Here is a 25,125-nt window from a genome sequence, read left to right as displayed (position 1 = left end):
TCTCAAGTTTAGGTTAGAGTAGAGGTTGAGTAATCACAAGTAATTCTAAAGGAAATAGAAATAACTGCTGCTGAAAAGTATTTCTACTCTTCACTAACTGATCTGAATAGAAACAGTAACACAGAAAGCTTACATCTCTACAGTATTAGGCTTGCTAATGTATATTAACAGAAGCATCCACGGTTTCCTACTTAAAAGCCATAGAACTGTGTGCCTTCATATAAAATGAATTTATCATGCATGTATACTAAGATAATACATTTCAAAGATCAAAAACAGAAATATACTTTAAACCATTACAAAAAAACAAACAAACAGGTATATGATTATGAGTACAAATTCATAGGCTCGGTAGACCATTGAGGAAAAGCCATCATTATTTCTGACCTTATTCATTTCTTACTTTGACTCTTACTTTATGGATTTGATTTAATAAATGATTGGCAAAACATAAAAGCTCAGTGAGGAGCACTCAGAGAGGAGATGAAAGGTGTAAAATCAGGTACTGTTTCACTGATGCCCACATTGGGGGTGAAGGTATAGCATGCACTCCCACTGCAAGTCAAAATGCAAGTCACTTCAATCACGATCTTTCCAAATGTCAAAGGAGGAAATAAACTATCCTGGAAGTACAGTAGGGGCAGAATTCCCAGATTTTCCCTTCCCAAGCCTTAAAAAAAAACTTTTCACAGTGCAGTTTAGTCATTTGACCATATGCATCACAACAGTAAATAACTATGGTTATGATCGAGCAGAAATTCCTGGTACCGAGGGAATTAAGAAAGATTGTGTTGGCATCTTTTGAGAGTAACACAGTCCTTTCTAAGGAATGCTTCATGCCCCTTTAATCTCCATGTGATGCATGAAGATATCCCTTAACACTTCTTTTGATGCAGTCTCAGGGGGTTCATGGGATTTAGGATAAAAAAATAACCAAATGAAAACTACACTGCTCTATGTGATAATGTAGCATATCTAATATAGGAATGCTGTTATATGCATTTAAACTACAGATTGGCAGGGAATAGTTGGTTCATATGCGTAAAAAAGAAAAGCCAGTTACATCTGACTGCTTTGATGTGTCATTTTTTTTAATCGTAAACTAAAAAACAGGGCTCCACCCAGAGAGTAAGAACGGCCCCCGTGACTTGGAGATTGTTGCTTTGAACTTGCAGCGTCTGAGAGTCCACAGAGGCCACAGTGAATTGGCAAGAACAACATCGGTACTGGTCCGGACTGAGTGAACTGGGGATTTTCAAAATGCCACCCAGCTCAAGACAGGCCGTGTAAGTGCAACAAGTGCCAACTGAAATTTTCAGTGCAAACAGAAATGTGTCAGCATCACATGGGGGTCTTGCTGTGTGTGATTCAGTCAAGGCAGGAGTAAAGCAATGAGACTAGATGAGCCTCTAATGGCAAGTCTATAAATAAATGGTGAGCATCAGTTGATAATCATAGCATTGAAGAAATAAATCAATATTTTAAATAATAATAAAGTATTTTTCAGAAATCACTACAAGTTAATATAATGCAATATCAGATATCAAAATACAATTCAAATGCATAATAATCACTGCATATCTCCAAACATGAAGTTAATAACACAGCAATGCCAGCATTTTATATCCTCTAAGACTGAAAAGCATTGGGTGGATGACTCTGCAAAACATGTACAGACCATGTGAGTCAGTCTGCTCTAGAAGTTTTAGTTCATCTGTTTCCATTTCATCCTGAATCTTTTATTGGTATTTTTGTTATCCACTAAGAAACAATGGTGTGGGAAGTATCTTAGTCTAGAAGGTTTATGAAAATTAACCTCTGAATTAGCAATCTGTATTTTAAAAACAATCACTGTTACCGAGCCCACGTTTCTTGTTCTTGGAAGCGTAAATGTACACACAACATGAAGAAAAAGTTAAGTTGGTGCATCACGGTTGTTGTACACAATTATTTGCTGCCATGATCAAAAATGGTCATTGATAGGCAATGCAATTTATTAAAAAATAATGTTGTTGAAATATCTCTTGTTGTCTACCAGTTTTAAGCTTCAGTTAAAGTGCACTCTTATCAGTGAGCTTCAGTCAATTATAATGAATCTGAATGCAAGTGGTAAATACTGAAGTTTAAGAAATACCTAGAATTGATTGATAGAAAGTAAATCCAATATTATCAGCTTTGTAAAATTATGCATTTAACTCACTGCATAGTAAATCCTGTTTCATAAAGTAAACAAAAGTGAGAGTATACTGTAGTTTATTATATAACATTAGTTATGTTGTCCAGTCTAAGTACTGTGTGCTATATTACATGGCTTGTTCCCAAACTTGGATCACTGAAACCCCACACCAGGGGGAAGCTGTACAGCTGTTGCTATTTACGGCTTTGGAGGACTTGTCCTATTTCAAACACCGAATAAATAGACTCAACCTTCACTGTTAATAAATTCACATCAATTATTCAATATTTAAGAGTTGGGGAAAAAAACGCATATAGGTTATATAGAGGTCTTAAACATCACTGACCATTTATCCGCAATCATTCACTGGCATGACACTTCCAAAAACACGTGTAGCTGAATAAAAGCCAACACCTACACACCTGAAATAATAAGGGTGTTGTTTCCTTTGCACACGACTATCTTAAAACAATGCACTCTGTTTGCAAATAACAACTGTGATATCAATATTCACTTTGTGTCATCATATTGTAACTTTTAAACAAGCACATCCCCGTAGATTACATAGCAAACGCAGTGGCAACATTGTGTGTCAGCAGGGACATTTGCACACACACACAAAAACAAAAAAAAGATGTTACCCTGATCTCCATCAATCAGATAACCTCGACTGACACTGAACTGCGCAAGCTGCCTGTCAGATTAAAGTGTTAGAAACAAAACACCGACGTGAACGTAAATGGATCCACACTGAAGAAGATGTAGTTTGAGAGCCGCAGAAGTAAAGGCTAAACTTTGTTCCTTACCAGATCTGGTCTTGATGATTTCACTGAATTCATCCTCGACCGAGTCGTCTCTCTGGTCTTCGGGACGTCCAGCTTCAGCCATAGCAAACTTCTCAGTGTAGTAGTAGTAGTAGTAGTAGTAGTAGTAGTAGTAGTAGTAGTAGTAGTAGTAGTAGTAGTAGTAGTAGTAGCAGAAGCAAAAGCAGTAGCTGGTCTTTGGATCCTGGTTGTTGTACAGAGAAGCACAGAAACTGCACCCAGGCGAGAGGGCTGGAGCTCGGCTCAATGCCTGACACAATCACCCCCGGAGAAACACGGAGCCAAATGAGGACGGGACTGACAGCAGGCAGACACTGTCAGAGGATCCCGATGGAGGGGGACAGGTGCCGACCCATCCCCGCCTCAAAATAGAGCTCGGGTCTGGGCAAGGACGTGGGAGCCTCGGACGCATTTACATGTGAAACACGATCGATGCGAATGCGCTTCGGAAAACTCCGGAAACTTTGCGACCCTTGTCGTGTTGGTCGGTGGTGGTGTTGTGCTGTGTGGAGATGTGAGGCGAGCAGAAGAACTGAAGCGCCCAGACTGTCCCCGCAGACCTTGTGATCGCACACTGGTTTGGGACGGGTTAACGCGTCTCCTGCTCGGATGTGGTGTCTCATTAAACATAACGTGCTAATTTAACTCTAACGTGATATCCCAAAGCACGGCAGCAATGCGTGTACTTACAGCTCCCAGTCCCGCTGTCTACTCCTAGGTTACATTTACCATAAACCGTGCTAAGCAGCAGCCTAATGAAGAGCATGATGCGCGCCTGTCTGGTGTGATCAGCAAATAAACAAACCAGCTGTAATGTAAGACATGTCTAATGCATCGGATAAAATGGCCAATCATTTCGTAAAATAGTGCATTTCAGATGTAAATTACAAGGTGATCCTTTCAGTCCATTGATGTATGGATTAAATATATGTTGCACAGATATATGAAATACAAGAGGTTGTTTTCAGAAATGGATACTTTTAAAGTAATGCTTAATACACAGGTCAATCGGTGATGCTCCTCCTCACAGATGTGTGTTTCCTATACTGCCAGCTGTTACACGCCGCCTGTGTGGCTTCCACGTGTTTCTTCCACAGGTTAATCCACACCTGCTGCATCACCTGTGAGGAGAAACCGCTTTCCCAGGCAGAGTGTCTCGGTTTTACCATCACTGTCCTACAGAGGGCGTCAACAGCTATACAGCCTAATTGACATCTCAGAAACCACAGAATGGCACAGACCTTCAAATAAAGACAACTTGGTGGCCTACTCTACCCTATTTTTATTTTGAATGAATTAAGTACACAGTCAAAATTCTGTATAAAGCATTCAAATAACCTTTGGCAACAGCCTATATTTTCTCAACAACAAGTAATCTGTAGGACAGACAAATTATTTATTTATTTATTTATTTATTTATTTATTTATTTATTTATTTGTTAGCAGATGCCCTTATCCATCACGACTTAAGCGCAATACAAAGTGCAAAAATACAGTGCAGTTCAGGCAAAAAAAAATCCAATTTACATAATACAGTGCAATTCAAAGCATAATTCATTTTACAAATTCCAATTTACACAAGTGCATACAATATATGAGGTCTTACATCCTGGACTGTAAAAGCTGTTGAGTGCAGACAAGATGTTAGGTCACAGTCAAGGGCCAAGGGAAGGGAGCATAGGGGAAATCAAAATGAACAGTACGAGTACTAGTAATGCAAGGCAAGTAGTATGATAAAATGTTGTGCTATCTTACAGGAGAGTAAAGGCTGAATTACAAGTACTGTCTGAAGAGATGTGTTTTGAGTAAATGCCAAAAGGAAGTCAAGGACTCTGCTGTCTTGACTTCAGTGGGAAGATCATTCCACCCCTTGGGCCAGGGATGAGAAGGAGCGGCTCTGGAGGAAGGAGAGTGGAGAGGAGGCAGAGTTAGTCTTTTGGCACCGGAAGACTACAGTGGCCTGGAGGAGATTTATGGGGAGACAAGTGTCTGAAGGTAACTTGGTGCAGTGTGGTCAAGACAGTGGTAGGTGAGGGTCAGTGTCTTGAACTGAATGCCGCTATCGGGAGCCAGTGGAGGGAGCGGAGCAGTGGAGTAGCGTGTGCGAATCGGGGCAGAGAGAATACCAGACGAGCCACAGAGTTCTGGATGAGCTGGAGCGGTGGGTAGTAGTTGCAGGCAGGCCGGCCAGGAGGGAGTTGCAGTAGTCCAGACAGAAGAGGACCAGTGACTGGACGAGCAGCTGGTTCGAGTAGTTGTTGAGGAAGGGACGGATTCGGCGTATGTTCATCAGGAAGAATCTGCAGGTGCGTGTCAAGTGTGGTGATGTGCTGGGTGTAGGAGAGCGCAGGATCGAGGGTCACTCCTAGGTTCTTAGCGGAAGAAGAAGGAGAGAGTGTGGTGGATTCCAAGGGGATTGAGATGGAGAGATCATCAGAAGGTGTGGAAGAGTAGGGGAAAAACAGGAGATCCGATTTGGAGAGGTTGAGCTTGAGGTGGTGCAAGTGGAGATAGCAGACAAGCAGGAAGAGATGTGAGAGGGGATGAGAGGGTCAGAAGAAGGAAAAGACAGGAAGATCTGGGCATCATCTGCATCTGAAGTGGTAAGAGAAACCATGGGATGTGATGAAGGGGCCCAGGGAGCAAGTGTAGAGAGAGAACAGGAGCAGGCCCAGGATGGAGCCTTGGGGTACGCCTGTAAGGAGAGGTTGGGGGATGGATGAGGAACCTCACCATGTCACTTGATAGGTCCGGTCATTGAGGTAGCAGGAGAACCAGGTGAGAGCAGTCCCAGAGATTCCAAGGTCAAACAATTGTTAACCAACATAAGTCACACCTACTTAAAAATTACAAAATTACTTCATATTTGTGTGTGGCACACCAACCTCTTTCATCCACAAAGTTTTAATTAGGGGCAGGCAATGTAGTAATGTAATCCAAAGGTGTATATATAGGGCAAGGTCTCTCCTGTGGATACTGCAATACAGTATCACAGTTCAGAGCATGTAGGAGCATCTAGAAGTCTTGTTCTCTTTCAATATCTTCATTATTATTATTATTATTATTATTATTAGTAGTAGTAGTAGTAGTAGTAGTAGTAGTAGTAGTAGTAGTAGGAGATGTAGTGGTAGTGGTAGTAGCAGGTAGCAGCAGCAGCAGCAGCAGAAGTAGTAGTATTGGCTTATAATAATTACATTGATATGTGTAGGTCTGACCTGGACATTTCTGAAAATACTTAAGATGTATTTTTTAATTAATCCATATTATGTCATTCATAACTTGTTGATATGGAGCAGCTTTCATTAGGGGAAAATACACTTGTGTGATCTTTTTTTTTTTGTTAAGAGGAGCTGGTGAGCCAAAATTAAGCTTGAATTCATTTGCGTGATCATTTTGAACAACTCAGCCGAGCAACTTGTTCGTGAACAACCGGGAGCCAAGTGGCTCAGTGAATCGTTGGGGAACTTCTATATAAAATACTAAATTAATGACTTACATTTGGTATTCGATTGTGTAGATTTGTATGTGTATAGTTTAATTTCTCTCAATTTGTCACTGCAATGAAATACTACAGTTCAGAATAAACATACTGACCAAATACATCCAATTAGTACAAATTAGTTGATGGAATCTGCCTATTACAGCAGTTGGAAATATAAAGTACAAATTGATACACATCAATGTTTATCCAATTGTAATTTCCCTCTTATTCTATGTTTCCTATGTTAAATGTATGTCCATCCCTCAAAGTATGTATTATAAAGCATTAGTATTAGCCTATTTGCAGTCAGTTCAAAATACCCAATTTGTCCTCTGAGTCCTGTACTCATTACAGTACCCTCTGTGCGGCTGTAAAGACAGGCTTCCTTTCAGAAGAGAGACCAGAGTCGGAGGTCTTTGCTCACACTTGTCTGGGAGAATGTCAATAACCAGAGCTCCCTTCGTCCTCATAAAGCAGGGCTCCCAGACACAGCTCGTTATGGCGGCAGGTTAAGAAAGGAAGAAGGAAAAATAAAAATCGCACTGGCAGCAGTTAAAACTTAGCCAGTTTCAACATATTCAATTGACTTTTCCCCCACACTACACTCAAGGCTGAAAGTTTTCCTCTTCTGCAATGCTTGCTATAATACATGTCCAATACAAAATATGTTTTGGTAACAAAACAAAACAAAAAAAACATTTTTTTAGACTGGCTCTCGCCCACATTTTCAGTGTTAACATCAGCTGTTGGATATATTAAGTATCTAAATGTAATTTACAGCATTGTGAAAGCTTTAAATCTAAAGGAAAAAGCAATGACTAATAATTTCTTGGAGTGTAATGGAGATTTAGATTTGTTGGAATATTACAAACAGGCAACATTTGACCCTCGGTTTTCATGGTAGTTTTAGTTTTTTTTTTCTTTCTTTCTAAGGAAAAATACTTAATAAGGAAGAACCATGTCATTTTTCACATACAGAAATAATACTGTGTCAGTTGTTTCTATACATCACATTATGTTTCTATGGTAATAGAAAGGTAATTACTCGCTAGCATATATTAGAGTAACTATATGTTAATAGGGACTAAAATGTAGTCAACAGATGAAGACCAAATTAGCATACATAAACACAGATATTCGACAGATTTCATCCATGTAAAACATGTCATAAAACTGTGACCATGACTGAGCCACTCAAACACTTCATCCCTTACTCCACAGCCCACCCTGTAATTTCTCCACCACCTCCAGCTTCTGACATTGATTCCTGTCTTCCATGGCAAACATCTGCCAGTCTCACTTCTTATCTCGTTAATTAAGAATTTCCAAAATAAACATTTAAAAAATATATACATTTTTTCTCTCTCACTTCTGCCATGGGGCACACAGAACATGACAACTTTAATATTTATTATATAGATAGATAAAAAGATAGTTTGAGTCCTTAGTCCTTATTGTGAAGTTCAAAGTTTTCATGAATAGTTTTTATTTTTTCATGAAGGACAAAGTTCAAATGAATTGACACTTTAGATTCCTTAAGTCCCAGATCCAGATAGCTTGCTAAAAATACATGTAGTTGTCTGTGAGATAGGATTTCATTGTCAATGTATGAACAATTCAACACGACTCATACATCATGTGTTAAGGTTCTGTTTACATACACACACATGCTGCATAAAATCAATTAAAAACAGTATTAAACATTTTATAAAGCAACTAACATAATTATATAATTATATGGGATGAACATAAAATAAGAGCCTTGTCTCTTGTAATAAACTGTGGTGGTAAGGTTGTTACCCTTTGAACAAACTGAACTCCACATTAATTCAATTAAAGCTCATATAACCTCCATTATGACATTTGTTAATTGAACTTAATCATTATAAAGCATCTGTACAATCTGCAAAAACCACAAAACAATTCGGCAGTTGGGCTGCCCCTTTTACTGTTCAAACTCGAGACACCTATTTCAGATGGGGGTGGAAGCCAATCGACCAGCTACCTCCCTTTTCTTGTCAACCTTTGAGGACAGTGTGATAAAGGAAGTATTGGGAAAAGTTTGCATCTTATCCAAGGTATTTTACAAATGTGGAATATAATAAATATTAAAAAGAGACTCAATAATTTAAAAAAACTGGCAACCTCTCTACATGGCCCAGTTTCTGTGAATTGTTTGAAAACTTAAAACTAGCTTGCACTCACATAGTATTTTTTTAATAATACATGAAAAAAAGCAGGTACTAGCACAGCAGTCCTTTTATTTTTTTAAGGAAATATGGCCATTTTATTCGTTATTACATGGTTTAAAATTATTTTTTATGCATAGAAGCATAAGCTGATGGATGAGCATGCTGGCCTTTGAAAAGCAGCTAGGCAAACTTAAGCAATTAAAACAATCTAAAAATAGCATGAAGGCATGGAGATGCAGAGGCATGTAGCCATTCTCATGTTGACTGTCAAGCAAAGCACACTGCTATTTAGAGTTGCCACATTAACACAAATCTGCATTAGAAAGGCCTTCATTTCCTGACAGAATCCTACATTTAATGTAATAAAAAATATTCTAGTTATGAACAAGAATAGGAGACCATCATTATTTTCCAAAACTGAGAAGGAAAGTCCCTTCTCCCCACAAGGGGTGGGAACAGGCATAAACATAATATCTGATCATGCCTTCCTTGCTGGAATGTGACAGTAAGAAATGCTGGTTCCCTTTCTTATAAAACTGTGAGACAAGTGTGGCACAGCTTGTCTTTCTGTGTTGGTGTACTGCATGCCTACTTAAGAGCTGCAGATTTTTGTTGGTAACCCAAAGGCTGCAGCAGCAAATAATAGCTGAGGGTGACAGATTCATGTTTTAACAGCTTCATATAAAAAAAAAAATCTGCAAGATCACAATACACAAAAGGCTGCCTTCAAGCAATGTTTATTTGCCACTAATCACCTATTTACATCTGATGTGTATAAGAAGCATCTATTCCACAGCCCACTGATTAAAAATAGGCTTCTAAGTTCCAGGCCTATTAAGTGATAAGTAATTACTTCAAGACAAGTATCAGTGTTTTGGAAATAATGAACAAATACCATTAGAAATTACTGTAGATACGTACAAGCATTTTTTCAATTTACAGCTGAAGCCAAGCGACTTTGCTCGAATGGTTTTCAGCTCACAAAAAATGTATGTGTTGTTTAAATTTAGGATTTCATATGTAGTTACTAAAATAAATGAATTATCTTTGCATTATCACTCGCTAATTATGTGTAATTTGGTATGTGTTTAATACTGTAATTATTCCTGGCAAGTGTTAACACTGCTCAGAGGTTATTGATGTAGTGTCTTTCGATTTGCCTCAGGTTCAGCAATTCAAGCTAGAGATTTTAATGAAATGCTTGAGCAGTCACCTGATCAAAGATAATGGTTTTACTAAAGAGTTTAGTTATTTTAGGTAATTAGAAAAAACAATAGCCTAAGTGTAACAACAATATACCCAAAAATAAATAAAGATACAGCTTTATATATGATATGCCTTAATAATATTATCATTTTTTGAATAATTGTAGAAAAGAAAGATTAGGGCCTACTTTATTCAGTTCTGTTGGTAAAGATTTGTAGATGATACATATGTTTAACATTTTCACTCAAGGATATCAAGTATTTGCCTGATTTAAGATGAAATAACATACAGAACTGAGTGATTTTATATCACTTAATCATATCATTACGCTGTGCATGATCTCAAAGAAGCTCTTACTAAAGGAAAATGTATAATTTAATTTACAGTACAGAAAATATAAAGTTCTGAATTCATAAAGTAACATGAAAATCTGTTTTTGCTGTCTATAATGTAAACTATCTGTAGAAGATTGATAATACGCCTTGTCACAGTTTTAATTTAATTATTTAATTACTTAAATTCAGAAGGATGATTAAAATGGAAAATAAAAACCTTATTAATTGAGAGATATCACATTAAACAGATGAGATCCTCAAAACCCCTTCCAGATTGATGACACAATTAACAGGTGTCATCATAAACAAACAAACCATACATGTGGTAAACTGTTCTTTCAAAAGCTAAACTAGGAGAGGAGCAAACTCTATCATTACCTAATTGCCTATGTTTTACCCACAGCTTCCCCCGTGCAATGCAGCGTACAATCTGGTCTCAGGAAACTGAAGATTGAATTGAGACGAGAGCCACATGAAAATCCAGCTATTGATTCTTTTAAAAGCAAAGCCTTAAAGAGGACTGAATGGTGAATTACCGTAACCCCAAGGAAGGAGATAAAACATAATGACTGAATATCCATAATTCACTTTCCCAAGGAAGGGTATTCCATAACAGAATGTATAGGAAAGACCTACATTTCACATGATGAGACCACTAACTGCAAATACAGAATGAACTATTGCCTGCCCTGAACCCCATTCAAATATTATAGCACGAGCTCAAGAGGAGAGGGAAGAGAGTTTGCAGCCAGTAATAAAATAGATGAAGGTAATAAGGTAGATGGCAATTGGGGAAAAATACATGGGAGATCACTGCTAAGGTTGTTTGACAATGGATATAGTACTATGATGAGAAACATTTACATTTTACATTTTTCTAATGAGAAGGTTAAAATTATATAATCACCCATCTATAGTTTATGACATTTGGGCCTTTCTTAGCTTTATTTCTAGATGTCACTGTGTATCCAAGCTGGTTCCTCAGATAACCACAGTATTTGCTGTTCAGAATGATCCACTGGTCTAATCTAGAGTCTAGATTCTAGACAGTTGCGTCTTAAGGAGCGGTTGAATTGTGGTAAAACCCTGTGTAATTCTAATGCACATGGGCTGCTCGTACAACCATTGTAGGACAAAGGAGGAGAAAGTGCATTACAAAAGCATGTTACAAAACAGCATCAATATTACATCAATCCATTACTTGCTAGAACAGCAGGTTTAATCAAACATAGTAATATAGGGCAGGTAATGCCATGCACGTCTTTCAGTTTATACTACTGATAACTTTAAATACACTAAAATACAAACAGATTTAACAAAGATATTTGAAGGTGAAAAATGTATAATAACGGTCTCTCTCTGCCAGGACACACACCAGGTTTGTGTTATACAAATGTTCAACTGAACCCTAAGCTGCTTCTTGGCAGTGCGATGAAACATTTCTAAAAAGGCACATTTAAAACAGAGGAGGGTGGGGGTGTAAACTCTAGTTACATGCTGATGTTTTAGGGGGGGGTTCTTGTTCCTAAAGCCATCTACAGAACACTCAAATACTAATTAAATAGTTCTGTAATTTATGAAAAGCATATTACATTTAGGTCAGCGGCACTGCCAACACTAATGAAACACAGAAGGTTGTGAACAGAAGCGATTTTCTGTTGTTCGTTTTGTAATTTTGTTAATGACGGGCACTTGATATTAATTTACTGTGGAGTCAAATTTTATTTTTAATTTGAACAGTGACCAAAACTCATGTCAAGACACTGCATCACATATTTCTGCTTATAAACCTCAGGAAAAAGTTTGGAATATTGAGTAAAAGTTAAATTGTGCTTAAACGTAATGTGGATCTGCATTTCATTTTCAAAGTTATAGGGGCCTGACTCCTAATGTTCGCTTGAGACCCTTGCCCATTACCCATTGAAAAATGTACCACTTGTGATTTACATAAGGTGGAGCAGAAACTACAGAGGCACAGCGTTCAGTGAAAATATACAATGGGACTATATAAATTTATGTTCTTCTATGATTAGTGGTTATTTTGAAAGGGTTTAGGCCTATAAAGAACTGTCAAGTTAAAAGACCTCTGGACCATCTTCAAACAAAATCAAGCTCTACATTTTGTCTTTTTTTTTTCCATGGGAGAAAATAAATTAGGTTAATGGTTATATGATTGCTTGGTTTCTAAGGTTTTCACATCTGGGCTGCAAAGGCAGTTTGTGTGTGTGTGCGTGTGTTTTTAAACTGAATTTAATACTTAATTAAATCAGTAAGACTATTTTCCTAGCGAAGTCCACTCCGCAAATCAGAGATTACAACTATTTTGATTAACTCTGTTGAACTTTCACAATGACTTCTGTTCATTACACAAATCACATCTCTTGACACTAGAAAGCAAGAATGTATTTTCAATAGACTTGCATGCTATTGACAGATATTCAGCCTAGTGCTGTAAAAGCCCTTCTGATAAATCTTAACTTTAAAAGCAATGCAGGTTTTCCATGTCAAGTCACAGCGGTGACGGGGATATTGAATAAGATGACCAAGAGATGTGCTCTTTTTCATTGAGTCATTTGGGTAATATAAGAACGTCTCCATCAGCGAGAGTTACAGCTTCTATCATCAGAGCATTAATCCTGAGGGGGTCAGCAAGGATGAGCCAAAAACACATCCACAGTCTAGCTGAAATACATTTGTTTAATATTTACAAGTTGGTTTCATTTAGAAATGCAATTTTATAGATTAGCAGGCTTTTTGTGTAAAATATATATTTTTTTAAGGTTAACGTTATGTCAGTTCCATGACTGATTAAATCAAATTTGAATGTAAATATTCAAAACACAGATCCAGAAAATGTACCATCCCACCTTATAAAACTGTAGGGTGTCCTCCCCCCACCCCACCCCACCCCACCCCAACCCAGCCTGCTGACTGTCACTATTTATGTGGACAATAAATCTCAAGCTAATCTGGTTTATACAGCTGTAAAAATAAATCCACTAATAGTTACTCAAGTACAGGGTTTATTGGTATATATTTGCAAATGTTTGGTCAATAATAAAAGACAAATGTGACAATATGCAGGAACAAAAGTGTGAAAAGGGTAAAGGCAATATTAAAAGTACACCAGTAAATAAACAGACCCCATGAAATGAAATGAGAAGTGATTTACAACTAGAGGACAAGACCATTCATTTCAACTTCACCAGTGGCACAGGCCTGCTGTCAGACCCACACCGCAGCACTCCTCTACACAGAGTGCAATATTCATGTACGCAGGAAAGGAGAGGATAAATCAAAGATGCAGTGGCTACAGATCTCATATTGAAGGAATATCAGAAGTCACATTGCCACAAGACTTAGATATTTTTTGCTGCGACAAGCAGAAATCCAAAAGAAGAAAAAGAGGAGCACAGACAGAAGACATCATGGCCCATGAATAATTCTTAAACTTCAGGTCCACGTTGCCTTTTTAACAAACAGACCTAAACAATTCCAAAGGAGATGTCTGTGAACTTCATCAAGCTGGAAGAGGTCAATAATTCCTTATGTGTATTGGTGTTAAATATTATCAACTCTGAGACAGATGTTTGAAATAAATAGAAAAGCAAAGTATGTTAATTTAATAGATTAAGACTACTATAAAGGTCAAAATACCTTTGTGCTTTAACAGCAACAGCTTTGAGCAATGTGTGCTGCCTGCCTTATCAGAAATTATGCAGACAACTCAAAGGAGCACAGAGATGCATGCTAGTGTAAACAAGCACTTTCCTGCATTTAATAAAAAGAGACAGTAACAATAGTAACAACAAGACACAAACAAATCAGTGAATAGGTTAAAGTGTCTTCATGAACTTCTTCAACTGGCCTTCATCCAGAATTGGTTCAGCAAAAGACAATGATGATATAGGTCTTTGGCCTTCGGACAGGAAAAATAGCAAGATTAATTCCGGGCAGGTAATTGTTAAAAGTGCAATCCCACTATATTATGGAACCATTACATTCATGTTAATACTAAAGTTGTTGTTGTTGTTGTTGTTTTAAATCATGACTATTACTGGAATAAATGCAACAGCTGAAGTGATGCATAATTTAAACTAATGCATGCTTTAATGCTGCTTGTGAAATACTTTAAAAAAATCAATAACCATTACCTTGTCAAGGTAAATAAATAAATACATACATACATAAATAAATAATATTTTTAAAAATCTAATCAGGAGTAGAAAACTGAAATCTAGATAAACACTTTTTTCCTCTTACATTCATTTCTCAAATACTAAATTATGGATGTTCTGTCAAATTTTACATAAAATACAGACTGAAAGACATTTTTCTAAAACATCCCTGACTGCCCAGGAGACTGAAAACATTTATCCCAGCTGCAGCATCTCCCATTCACACCCAGTGCAATGAAGGCATACATATACAGCATGAATAGCTATGGTGCTCCATAAATTACTACAATATAGGATTTTAATTGGATAAAGGGTCTGAGAACTATTAATCACATTAGGATAAACAAAAAAACTGTTTTAAAGCAAAGCATAATTTCTTCATTATTTTTGTCTTGCTGCAAAGAAAAAAAAAACAAGTTGTTAAAATCAGAGCCAAACAACAGCCTTCATGAATCTATAGATGTTTCATTATGGACATTTCCATACATTTTTGAATAATAACTCAGCCATCAAATGCATTAAATGTTTTTTCTTGATTCTTATGTACCATTTAGAATGAATTCATTGATGGATATAAAAAGGTGTATCTAACGTAATTGCTTTAATTCAACAAAGCAGAGCTGGTTCTATGGGGAGGTGGGTGGAGAGAATGTAACTTTAAATAATAATAATAGTAATAATAATATTAATGCTGGCGAGCCGATTCCTTGGCTGAGGTGTCTTTACATAGTAGCTATAGACAGTGGGAATCTTGTACATGCATTCAGACAAAAAGGACAAAGAAGACGAAGATGTAGACAAATAAATATGTTAGGAGCATTGCATCTAAATTAGTAGTCAACAGTAGAGTATGTGGGTTGCAATCTGACAGTATGTAGTTTAAAAGCAGTGTATGTTGGTTACAATATGAGGTAGTGTGTAGGTTAGTAGAATTGGTAAAGTATGGGGAGATCAATCTGGTCAGAAATCATCCTGCAGCACAGAGCATAACCATTGCTTACCCTCTTAATATTGTCTATGGGGAATGGACCGAGGTACTACATGAATGTTATTTAATCATATTTTAAATTAAAGGCATCTCTACAAGGTGAATTATGCCTATCAATCAATTTTTAAAAAGAAAAATGTGTGAAGTGTGAAACACTAGATGTTTATTGCTGCAATTTTTGAGGGTTTTGAGGGATTCCAGACCACCCAAAAGCAAGGTGTGGGGGGGTTGCTCTCCTGGTCTGGCTGAGAATCCCACCCCTCCCTTTGCTGGATTCTAGTACCCCAGAGTGAAACGCGGTAGGGTCATATTTTCCACGGATTGAAACACTGCGTCTTTGATGACTCAAACTGAACAGAATAACCAGAGAAATAATGAAAGCCAAACGACTGCAAATCGTGTGGCCTCTGGAGCTCGCTTAGTCTGTGTGCCAGGATCCTGCAGTCTGGCTTTTGTGGATCCCGTTCAGAGACTTTAGTTATTTTTTGTATGCTGAGAACTATAATATATAATTTTCAGAAAGCATAGCATGCCCTTTGTAAGCTGAAGGGAAGCATCTCCGAGGAACAATTCAGCTTCTCTTGTCAATTGTCATCAAAACACAACCCTCTTATTAGAGACTCTACTAATCCACACAGACACTGTAATTTTCACATCAGTTACACACTGCGTTCATTACTGCAGATGTATGGTAACCGTAACTGATTTTCTCAAGATAATACTACATGGCTTTATTCGCTTCTCAATTAAGACTACGTGGTACTATTACAACACTTAAAACCTCTGCATAACATTTTCTGAAAAATTGTACATTAAATGTGACTGTATTGAATCACTTACATTCTCTCGGTCGTTAATGGGGGAAACTTAATAATTTATTTTATGTTTTTTGATTATTTTGTTTTATATGCATTCTGATAAATAAAGGAAGAGACATTCACAAAGTTAAGGACCATATAGGAATATATTTAAATTTGGAATCACTTAATTGATCTTCATATGAGCTACTGCTTCATACATGCAAATCCTTTATTCCTTTCAGAATACTCCACACGATTTAAATTCCAGTTTGTTTGTATTGAAAATCTCTGGGACATTTTCTGTCAGTTAATCTTTGTCTTTACATTATTTCTTTATGTGCTTGTAGGATAACTCACAGATAAGAACAACATTTAAAGAATCACAGCTCCTAGTTTAGACTGAGGCCAAGATTGAGGCCCACATCATAATTTCCATGGCTTCTATATTTTTATACATTTGAAATATATTTGTTTTTGTTGGAAGCAATGTAAAACCCCCTACTGTTTCCATAGAAACCTACCCAAAAAAGTATCTATGCCGATTGAATTCTCCCCAAAACACATTTAATCAATTTCCAGAGCTGCTTTCTGTCTGGATAATACAATGAGTAAGAGTTTCTTTTACTGCTGTAACTTTATACATTTGTTTCCATTCCCTTCCTTAAAAAGCTACCAAGAAAAGCCACACAAAAATTGAATTGACAACAACCTTCATATGCAGGTCTTTAACACTTATCCCTCAGTTTTTATTAAACCATAAAATGCAGCCCATTGTTAATATTACCATATTCAGGGGCTTTGCAAGCTTGAAATTCATTAGTAGAGGAGTAAAGCAGCTCCACACGATTTAATTGGAATATACTATGACTCTGTTTACTGTTAGTTTACAAGACCTGGATATAATGATTGACAAAGTAAGAGAATATATTTAAATGAGAAAAGAACCCTTGTAATCAAACCCTTGTAAGTAATAGGTCTAGGGAAAGGAACACCAAAAATATATTATTACCCATATGAAAGAAAATAAAAAGTGGAAAACAATCACCCTCCCCTAAAGGTACAAACGGGGTTTAATTAATTTATGTTCTTATTTAGGCCCATTTCCTTCCTGATTCACACATCAAGGTATTTTAAAAGAAGAGCCTCTGTCCATCAGTGTCATTTGTGCAGGTATCACTGCATCTGAAAAGCAATGGTGGGAAAGAATAGAAACAGCAAAAGCAGTGATACTAGGTTCCTGTAGGTAACATTTAAATAATCTGCAATATAGGATTCTCCATTTCCATCATGAGGAAGCTTCTTATTGGTATCATATTTTGAGCATTAGACGACTTCTTGGGGATTTACATACATCCTCATTCTTAAAGTCACAAAGGTAACTGATGAGAGCCTTCGCGAACAGCACATGATAGAATATTAAATTAAAAAGAAGCATAAGTGGAGTAATTGAAGCTACCCAGTGTGTATAAAGCTGAGAAAAATAATTTCAGCTCTCAAAAGTGAGTCACAGTTCTAGAGATCAAATTAAAAACAGCAACATCTGGTGCTATACAATTTAACTGTCTAATTAACAAGCCAGTTTGCACAATGTTACTTTTTTAATATCCCCGTAGACATCTTTGTGACCCACTGTTGGTACTGTATCTTCATTGTCAGGTGTGGCATTCACTCCATGGAAAACGGATTGCCAATCAGATCTAATTGCACCGCTCCATAATTTCAGTGTGCTGCTGAGCCTGGTAGGGTGCTTTTCCACCCGTGTGAGTGAACACTTAGTGCATATCATCTTTAAATGTCTTTAATTGTTTCACTTCACTCTTCATAAGAATCAGACTTTTACAGTTAGTGCCTTTTCCTCAAGTTCCTCACTAGGGTGTGACATCCTTGATGTGGAAATTCAGGAGAAAAAGTATAAGACCAGACGTTTTTCATATCATACATACACACACTACATACATACATACATTCATATATAAACACATAAATATAGGCTATATATATAAACACATAAATATAGGCTATATATATATATATATATATATATACACACAATTGTTAATATTCCCTTCCAGTAAGTCACCCATGTGTGACATTTAAGAAATGACATTATATGACATTATACAAATAGTTTTTCCTCACTTACATAAGCAAGTTAATTAATATAATCTCAATTAAACAAAGCCCTGGCATTTCACATTCAGAATTCTTGAGGACAGGCTGCAAAAGGGAAAATTCACATTACAATAATCCTAATAAAAAGGCCACAGTCCTGAAAAGTTAAACCAATTAAGAAATATCACCATATGACATAAATTAAACCAATCTCTTACAGAATGACAAGTAAAACTCAGTCTTGAGAACATCTACCAAATAGTCCCCTTCTTAATTGTGGATTACTCATTTGAGGGATAGATTCTGCAAATGATTATTAAACCCTGTAGATTGACTGACAGATCCTGGATTAGTGGATATGTGTGCAGGTACCTTTAACACAAGGCATTTTTATCAGCTGTTCTTCTCACCATGGGTCAATATACAGTCAGATGATGAATTTGGAAGATAAGAAAGAAAAACGAGGACACAGCTTAAATAAATATGTGGTTTAAGGCTCTGGCATTATAATGATCAATATATGTTTGATATTTCATCTCAGCTTTCTTATCCTGTTTTGACTTGTGTCAGTAGCGCCCAAATTGTTTAACCTGATTAAGGCCCAGAGCTCTTTGAAACTGAGGAGTTCATACAAGCTGTTATGCTGAAGATATTTAATACACTGCCAGACAAAAATACTTTGACTCCAACACATTTTACTGAACCTAAAAGGATAGTGCTGAGTAGAGCTGAACCATAAAATCACCCCCGGATTTCAGTGCCCCTTCTTGAAGACTTAATGTCTAGATGTCCAGCATCTACCACCCTTTAATTTGCCCCTATACACAACCTTTTTGGGGAGGAAATAATTATTATTGATTACTGTTAGAGTATCTAAAACCCCTTGGTGGCTGATATCATATGTAATATCTCTCTGTAGCTGTATTCATGCAATAAATCACAGGGTTTGAAGCAAAGCTAGTAAAGCTGTTCAGAACAGAGATATTGATAACAGACCAGCATGTGACAATGTATTGTCAGTTCTGCTTCCTTCACAATTTCCTGATTTAAACTGGGATCTAGTTTCCATTACATGGGAGTGTATCAAAGCACAGTACAAATCGCTGAGCTTATTGACCAAAATATAATGAAAGCCTACATATCAGAAAAACGTATACTTTTGAAGTTTGTATAGAATGCCATGTTCTTTGTAATCACTTGTCCAACTCATTATTTGATCTCAGAATGTTTTATGCCTTTTCTTATGAGAAACATTTCATAACAATCGTTTACCGTTGGCAAATTGTATTCTCATATGTGAAAATGGCATGAATCCTTGAAGATAGTACTTTTCTAAACTGAGCATGTAATCTAGAAATATATCACAAGATTACGTGTTCTGATTTACAGCAATTGCTGGCAAAATCAGAGTAAGCAGGGGATTAAATGATCGTCCCAAGAACAAAACGCACCCTCAGCATCAGCAGCTTCCGCGGTGCAGGTCAGGCTCACCATACACTCGGTTATCGAGTAACTTTCCTCCCCACCCAGAGCTATTAGGCACACCATGCAAAACATATGCAACGCAGTGCGTCTTTCAAAACCAACAATCAATTTTCAGAGCATGAATCATCACTTCTGTCTTTCAAATGACACTTTATGAGGATTGATTTTGTAAAGATTGCTCAACATGCAAGAGCTTTTTTAAATCCTTGTCTTTTTGATGAGGATAAAAATATGTTCTTCCAAATCTCAGACCCCTTTCTTTTCCTGTAACTATCTATCGATTCCTTTGTTACTTAAGACACGAGTCTCTTTAGAAGCTGTGAGATCTTACCTTCATTAAATGACTTTTTACAAGCGGTTTGTTTCCAGATTACGGTATGCCATTGTGCCTGATGGGTCATAAATGAATGGGGTGACTGCTCAGTTGAAGAGTGCCAAGATTAAAAGGCACAGCCCTTATAACATTAATGAGTGGAACTTGAGCAGCTGTGATAAGAGGAGGTTGGGAGAGGCAGTTCTTTTTCATATAGTCTACATAATAGAAAAAAAACTCTTCTGTTCAGCTGTGCACATGTTCCCCTAAGTTTTATTTTTTTAAATTATTTGTAATCAATCCGAGTTTATATATTTAATTCACTCTCATAAATGATTGGTCTTAATCCAGCAGGTGGCTCACCACAGAAACCCCACTAGCTAGAGATAAGGCATCTGTGTGAGCATCAGGCTCTTCCTCTCTAAAGCACCCCCCTATTTATAACCCACTGAAAGCAGCTCTGGTAAGGAAACTTAATAAAACTCTCAAACCTCTATAAAACTACCTTCCATGCACAGATCTCACATAACATCCATACAGTGCCCGAAGCAACAAAGAATATCAGTACCTTCTGCTGCCAGCAAGAAGGGCAGTGGGGCCCTCCAACTGCTATCCAGTCACAATATACATGCGGATGTGTTTGAAGAATTATCGTCCCCCAAACACATAGGCTACACACACAGTCCCCTATGGCTGAAGCACAAGCAGTGATTTCCTCCTCATGTTCTAGAATGGATTAAGGTGCCATTTGCTGAAATGCAAGCTCACCCAGAATCTTTTATTTTATTTAATTTGTAGAGTTTATTTAATTTTTTTAGAAAGAAAGACAATATTTATGAAGTGCTTATGAGGAGATAACAGGCTGTAATTTACCCTTTTATCACACCTTTCACTGCCCCCTTAGATACAGGCAGACATTATTTACAGACAAAGTGTGCACACTGTTATAGACGGGACCTTGCAGGCTGCCATTCAATGGGGCTTGCCGTGAGACCTATTTATTATTTGCGTGTTTGATTTAAGAGCATTGCATCCACTGGTGCTTATCAGGAGCTTTATGCAGGTGGTACAGAAACGGTAAGAGCACACCTCCGTAAGATAATATAGTGCAAGATTGAAACACCTGCGTAATATGCACTGGAGGTTTTCAGGCCAATGCACAGTGGTGCCAGAGATATACCTACTCTCTCGAGGGATTTCGGTGCAAATAGGATCTCTGATTAATATGAAGAAAAAATACCACCAGTAACAACAACAAAAAAGCCCTGGTAATGTCTTACATAAGAAAATGCCTTGCTTGATATATCAAAGGGTTGACAAACATAAGGCTGACCCATATACAGCATTATACAGGAAGCTTGATTTTTAAATGATGCCATATATATGCCTTTGAAGATGTGTAAAAAGAGATTATGATTCTGCTCCACAGTAAATGAGACTACTATACTTCCAGCCAAGGTAAAGTAAGTCAATTATTATTATTAATAATATTCTTACTATTTATGTATTTATTTATTGGCAGACACCCTTATCCAGGGCAATGCACAGATTACACAAGCATCACAAAAGTGCAGCAATGCAATTCAATACAAAATTCGAATTAACCATTAATACGATTTAAGAATTAAAAAAGTGAGGAAGTACAGTTAATATAAAATACAAAGCATACATCCTAGATCAAAGAGGTGACAAGTGCAGACATGATACAGGGAAGTCCTAGATAAATTGCAACTGGTTTGAAGAGTGAATGTAGCAGCTAACGCTCACTCTCTTATTTTGCATTTTGATCAATTTTAAATCACTTTGATCTCAAAATATACACTTTACTTTCTGTCTATTCTGTATATTCAACAAGTGTACATTTAGTAAATTGTAGTTTGCAATATGTTCTACATTCTGGATGTGTTAATACATTTATACACACTAGGCTAAGTCAAACTTTAAGTAAAATCCTTTGTCACTCTGCATCTTTGAATACTGCATATAAATCATATATGACATTTTGAATTTAGATTTACACACACAGTACTGACATATTGAATCTTCAGTGGCTCTTACCGACAATGCCAACATTTTCTCTTTGCCAACAGGATATGAAGACAAAATAAAAAAATACTGGACTGAAACCACCCAGACTACCAACTGTAATCATTCCAATCTCAACCACTGTATTGTTGTTATCTTCATGACATGACAAAGAGGTTTCAGTGCTACATTAAAAAAACTCACAAGATGGGCTTCAGTAAATCTTCTGTAGGCTTTGTAACATAATATATTGTTAAGGTTGGATCATAGGAGTATTTGTCACTGTCCTCAATTCACCATTTAAACAATGCCTTTGGTAATCAAATCCCAAATATATGACTGTTCTACAGAGCAATTCAACACTCGGTTTTAAAATAGTGTCAAAACAAGTCAGACAATCTCAAGCCTAAAGCTACTCATAACGTTTAGGTCCTGAAGCTTCATGAAGCTTCAATACTTTCTGTACAGGGCCCCAGGCTTAGCACCAGGTCTTTAATGTTTCCAGTCCAAAGTATCAGTTTCTTAAGGATAAAAACAAAGGACAAGGAGACCCATTTAATAATCTTTTTAACGCCCCCTGTTTACTACAGTAAAACAAATCCCAGAACAATCTGTCACATCCAAATGAGTGCATTCCATGTACAAACAAAGCTGCCAATTCTGTACTTTACAGTAAAAAAATCAGAAGGTGTCAAATCTGAAACAAAACCAATTTCCAGTCCAACTTTTGTTTCCAAATTTACATTTGTTGATTGTTGTACATTCACCATACCATTTGTAAGATACAGACTACATACAGGTCTGCGGTACAGGTGTGGAGATCCGGCTGTAGCCTTGTAAACAAACAATAAACTCTTTACAGATATTAATACTTTATTTCCTTAAACTACATCCCAGACCAATCCTGTGTTAATTAAAGGGTACATTTAAATGTCTTGGGTGTGCTGAATTCCTAACATCTTTAAATTTTTCTCCACTTTTCTTTAGTCCAAATTAGAATGCTTTAAGAAATTGCAAAAGCAATTGTTGAATTTAGTTTTTTACAAGGTCTAACAATTAGAGATTTTTTTTTTTTTTACAATTTCTCATCATAAACTAACATGGACATGATCTGTCTAAATGAAAGGTATCTAAGCTCATCGATGTATGTAACAATGCAAGAATTCAACAGAAGATTGGTTTAAGACTGCTAAACATTGCAAACGGGTGGATATTTAGTATAGTAGCAGCAAATAATAATGGTAAGCTGTATGTGGAGGTGCTGCAGAAGATGAGCATTAGGTAGGACCGCAGCTCCATCTGCTGGAAAAAACTCAAATTCACATTTGTGAGTATGTCTTTTCCATATACACAACAGAACTGCAGTATAGCCACTCAGTGGGTGTCGAGGCTAAGCAATGTGAATGTTCGATGCCCTGTAAAAACAAACAAAACAGCAACTGCTCTGAAAAACAGTACACATTAATAACTGCTTTCCAACAAACACAAAACAATAGTGCACAGAGTCCATGGGCAGCACAAAGTATTGGAGAAAATCATTCCATACTGAACAATGGTGTCAGTAGATCTGTATGAAATGATTATTCAGATTGTGTTTTCTGGGAGGAGATAGAATAAGAACAATTGAGGTGATTCATACTTAAAATTGATGAGCAGCTGCAAGGAATTATATTGATTAATCAGCACTCCATCCCCACATAAGGGTTTTATTTATTGGTCCTAAACAGATCTTAAAATCATATTAATTAAAACTGTAATTTGCGCTTGATTGCATATTTTAAATAACCTAGCCACAATTACACAGGAAAATAAATGCACCCCCTCCCCCATCAATAATTTTTACCTCCTCATAGTAAACCAAATCAAATTATCGTTCCATGTAGCTCAAGCAATGGCAATTTCCCACATACAAAATCTCACTAGAGGCATGTATAGATCATTCCAAACCACTCAAAGTACCCTTTGAATTCAGCAGCAGTATTGGTGTAGTGCGCTTTGCTTGGGGATAGGTTTGCTTGATGAAAACAAGACCAGTCACTTCCACTTTCAGTCCGTCAAGAGTGGAAGCCTGACATAGGGAAATCTGAAAGCTGTTGGTTCCAGTTTGTAAAAGCCTCACAGAATACACTTACAAATACATACAACTTGTATGAATGCCAGCAGCTGTGATTTGAAGTTTACTTCAGCCCAACAGCAAAGCTACATTATGTAGTACTGCAGCAGTGCCATGGGTAAAAATAGCCTGGATGTAGTCACGTTTACCCATTGACCACCACTCTGCATTAATTAGATGAAGGCATTGGTTTCCAGTGCTCTGCTATGAAACAAAGAGACTGGAGGCATGCACTGCAGCAGTGTGTGCTGGAGTCGCTGCTCATCATTCACACATCGTTCTGAGTTGGTAAGACTTCATAATAAGTGGCTGTTCAATCACGATGAACAAGATCCATAATAAAAATGCAGGATGTGTCATGAATACAATGCTGCATCTTGCATTTTAATACAGGAAATTGTGTATTATACAAAAGTATTTGATATGTGAATTATAGCCACTTGTTATTAAATAACCGTTTTAAGACTTGCTGCTTTTGAAATCATAAAGGATTTTGATTCCAACACAACACCACTGGAGAGCTACTAAGCACGTACCGATCGGGTCAGATCTCACAGTTCTCAGCATATGTCAATATAATAGATCAGCGGTTCTCAAACCTGTCCTGGAGTACCACCTACCCTGCTGGTTTTTGTTCAGAGCCTTTTAATTATGTTTAACAGTAGGGGTTTTAAGTATACAATTGTATAAGGAAATTATCTTATTAGTTACACAATTTAAAGAGTAAAATGTAATCAAATTAATTAAATTAAGGGTTAAATTAAGTAATTTCGAGCTCAGTTGGAGTACCACCTACCCTTCTGGTTTTTGTTCCAAGACAAGTTTGAGAACCACTGTAATAGATTATATAATTATTTGATTAAAGTATTAATATTCAATGTTGATCTCTGTGTAGGA

At 36.9% G+C, this 25,125-nt stretch overlaps 1 protein-coding gene across 1 annotated transcript in view; it reads right to left on the bottom strand.

The window, feature by feature from the left end:
- Window positions 1–3,268, bottom strand: part of dmd (dystrophin) — a 631,463-nt gene extending 628,195 nt beyond the window's left edge. Inside the window, exon 1 of the mRNA XM_066706366.1 lies at window positions 2,983–3,268. Within this exon, the coding sequence (XP_066562463.1) occupies window positions 2,983–3,064 (82 nt within the window). The 5' untranslated portion in view covers window positions 3,065–3,268. The remainder of the gene's footprint in view (window positions 1–2,982) is intronic.
- Window positions 3,269–25,125: the final 21,857 nt, after the last annotated feature.

The sequence above is a fragment of the Amia ocellicauda genome, chromosome 6 (genome assembly GCF_036373705.1).
Source record: "Amia ocellicauda isolate fAmiCal2 chromosome 6, fAmiCal2.hap1, whole genome shotgun sequence".
Classification (NCBI taxonomy): Eukaryota; Metazoa; Chordata; class Actinopteri; order Amiiformes; family Amiidae; genus Amia; species Amia ocellicauda.
This window is presented reverse-complemented; position numbering and strand designations above follow the sequence as displayed.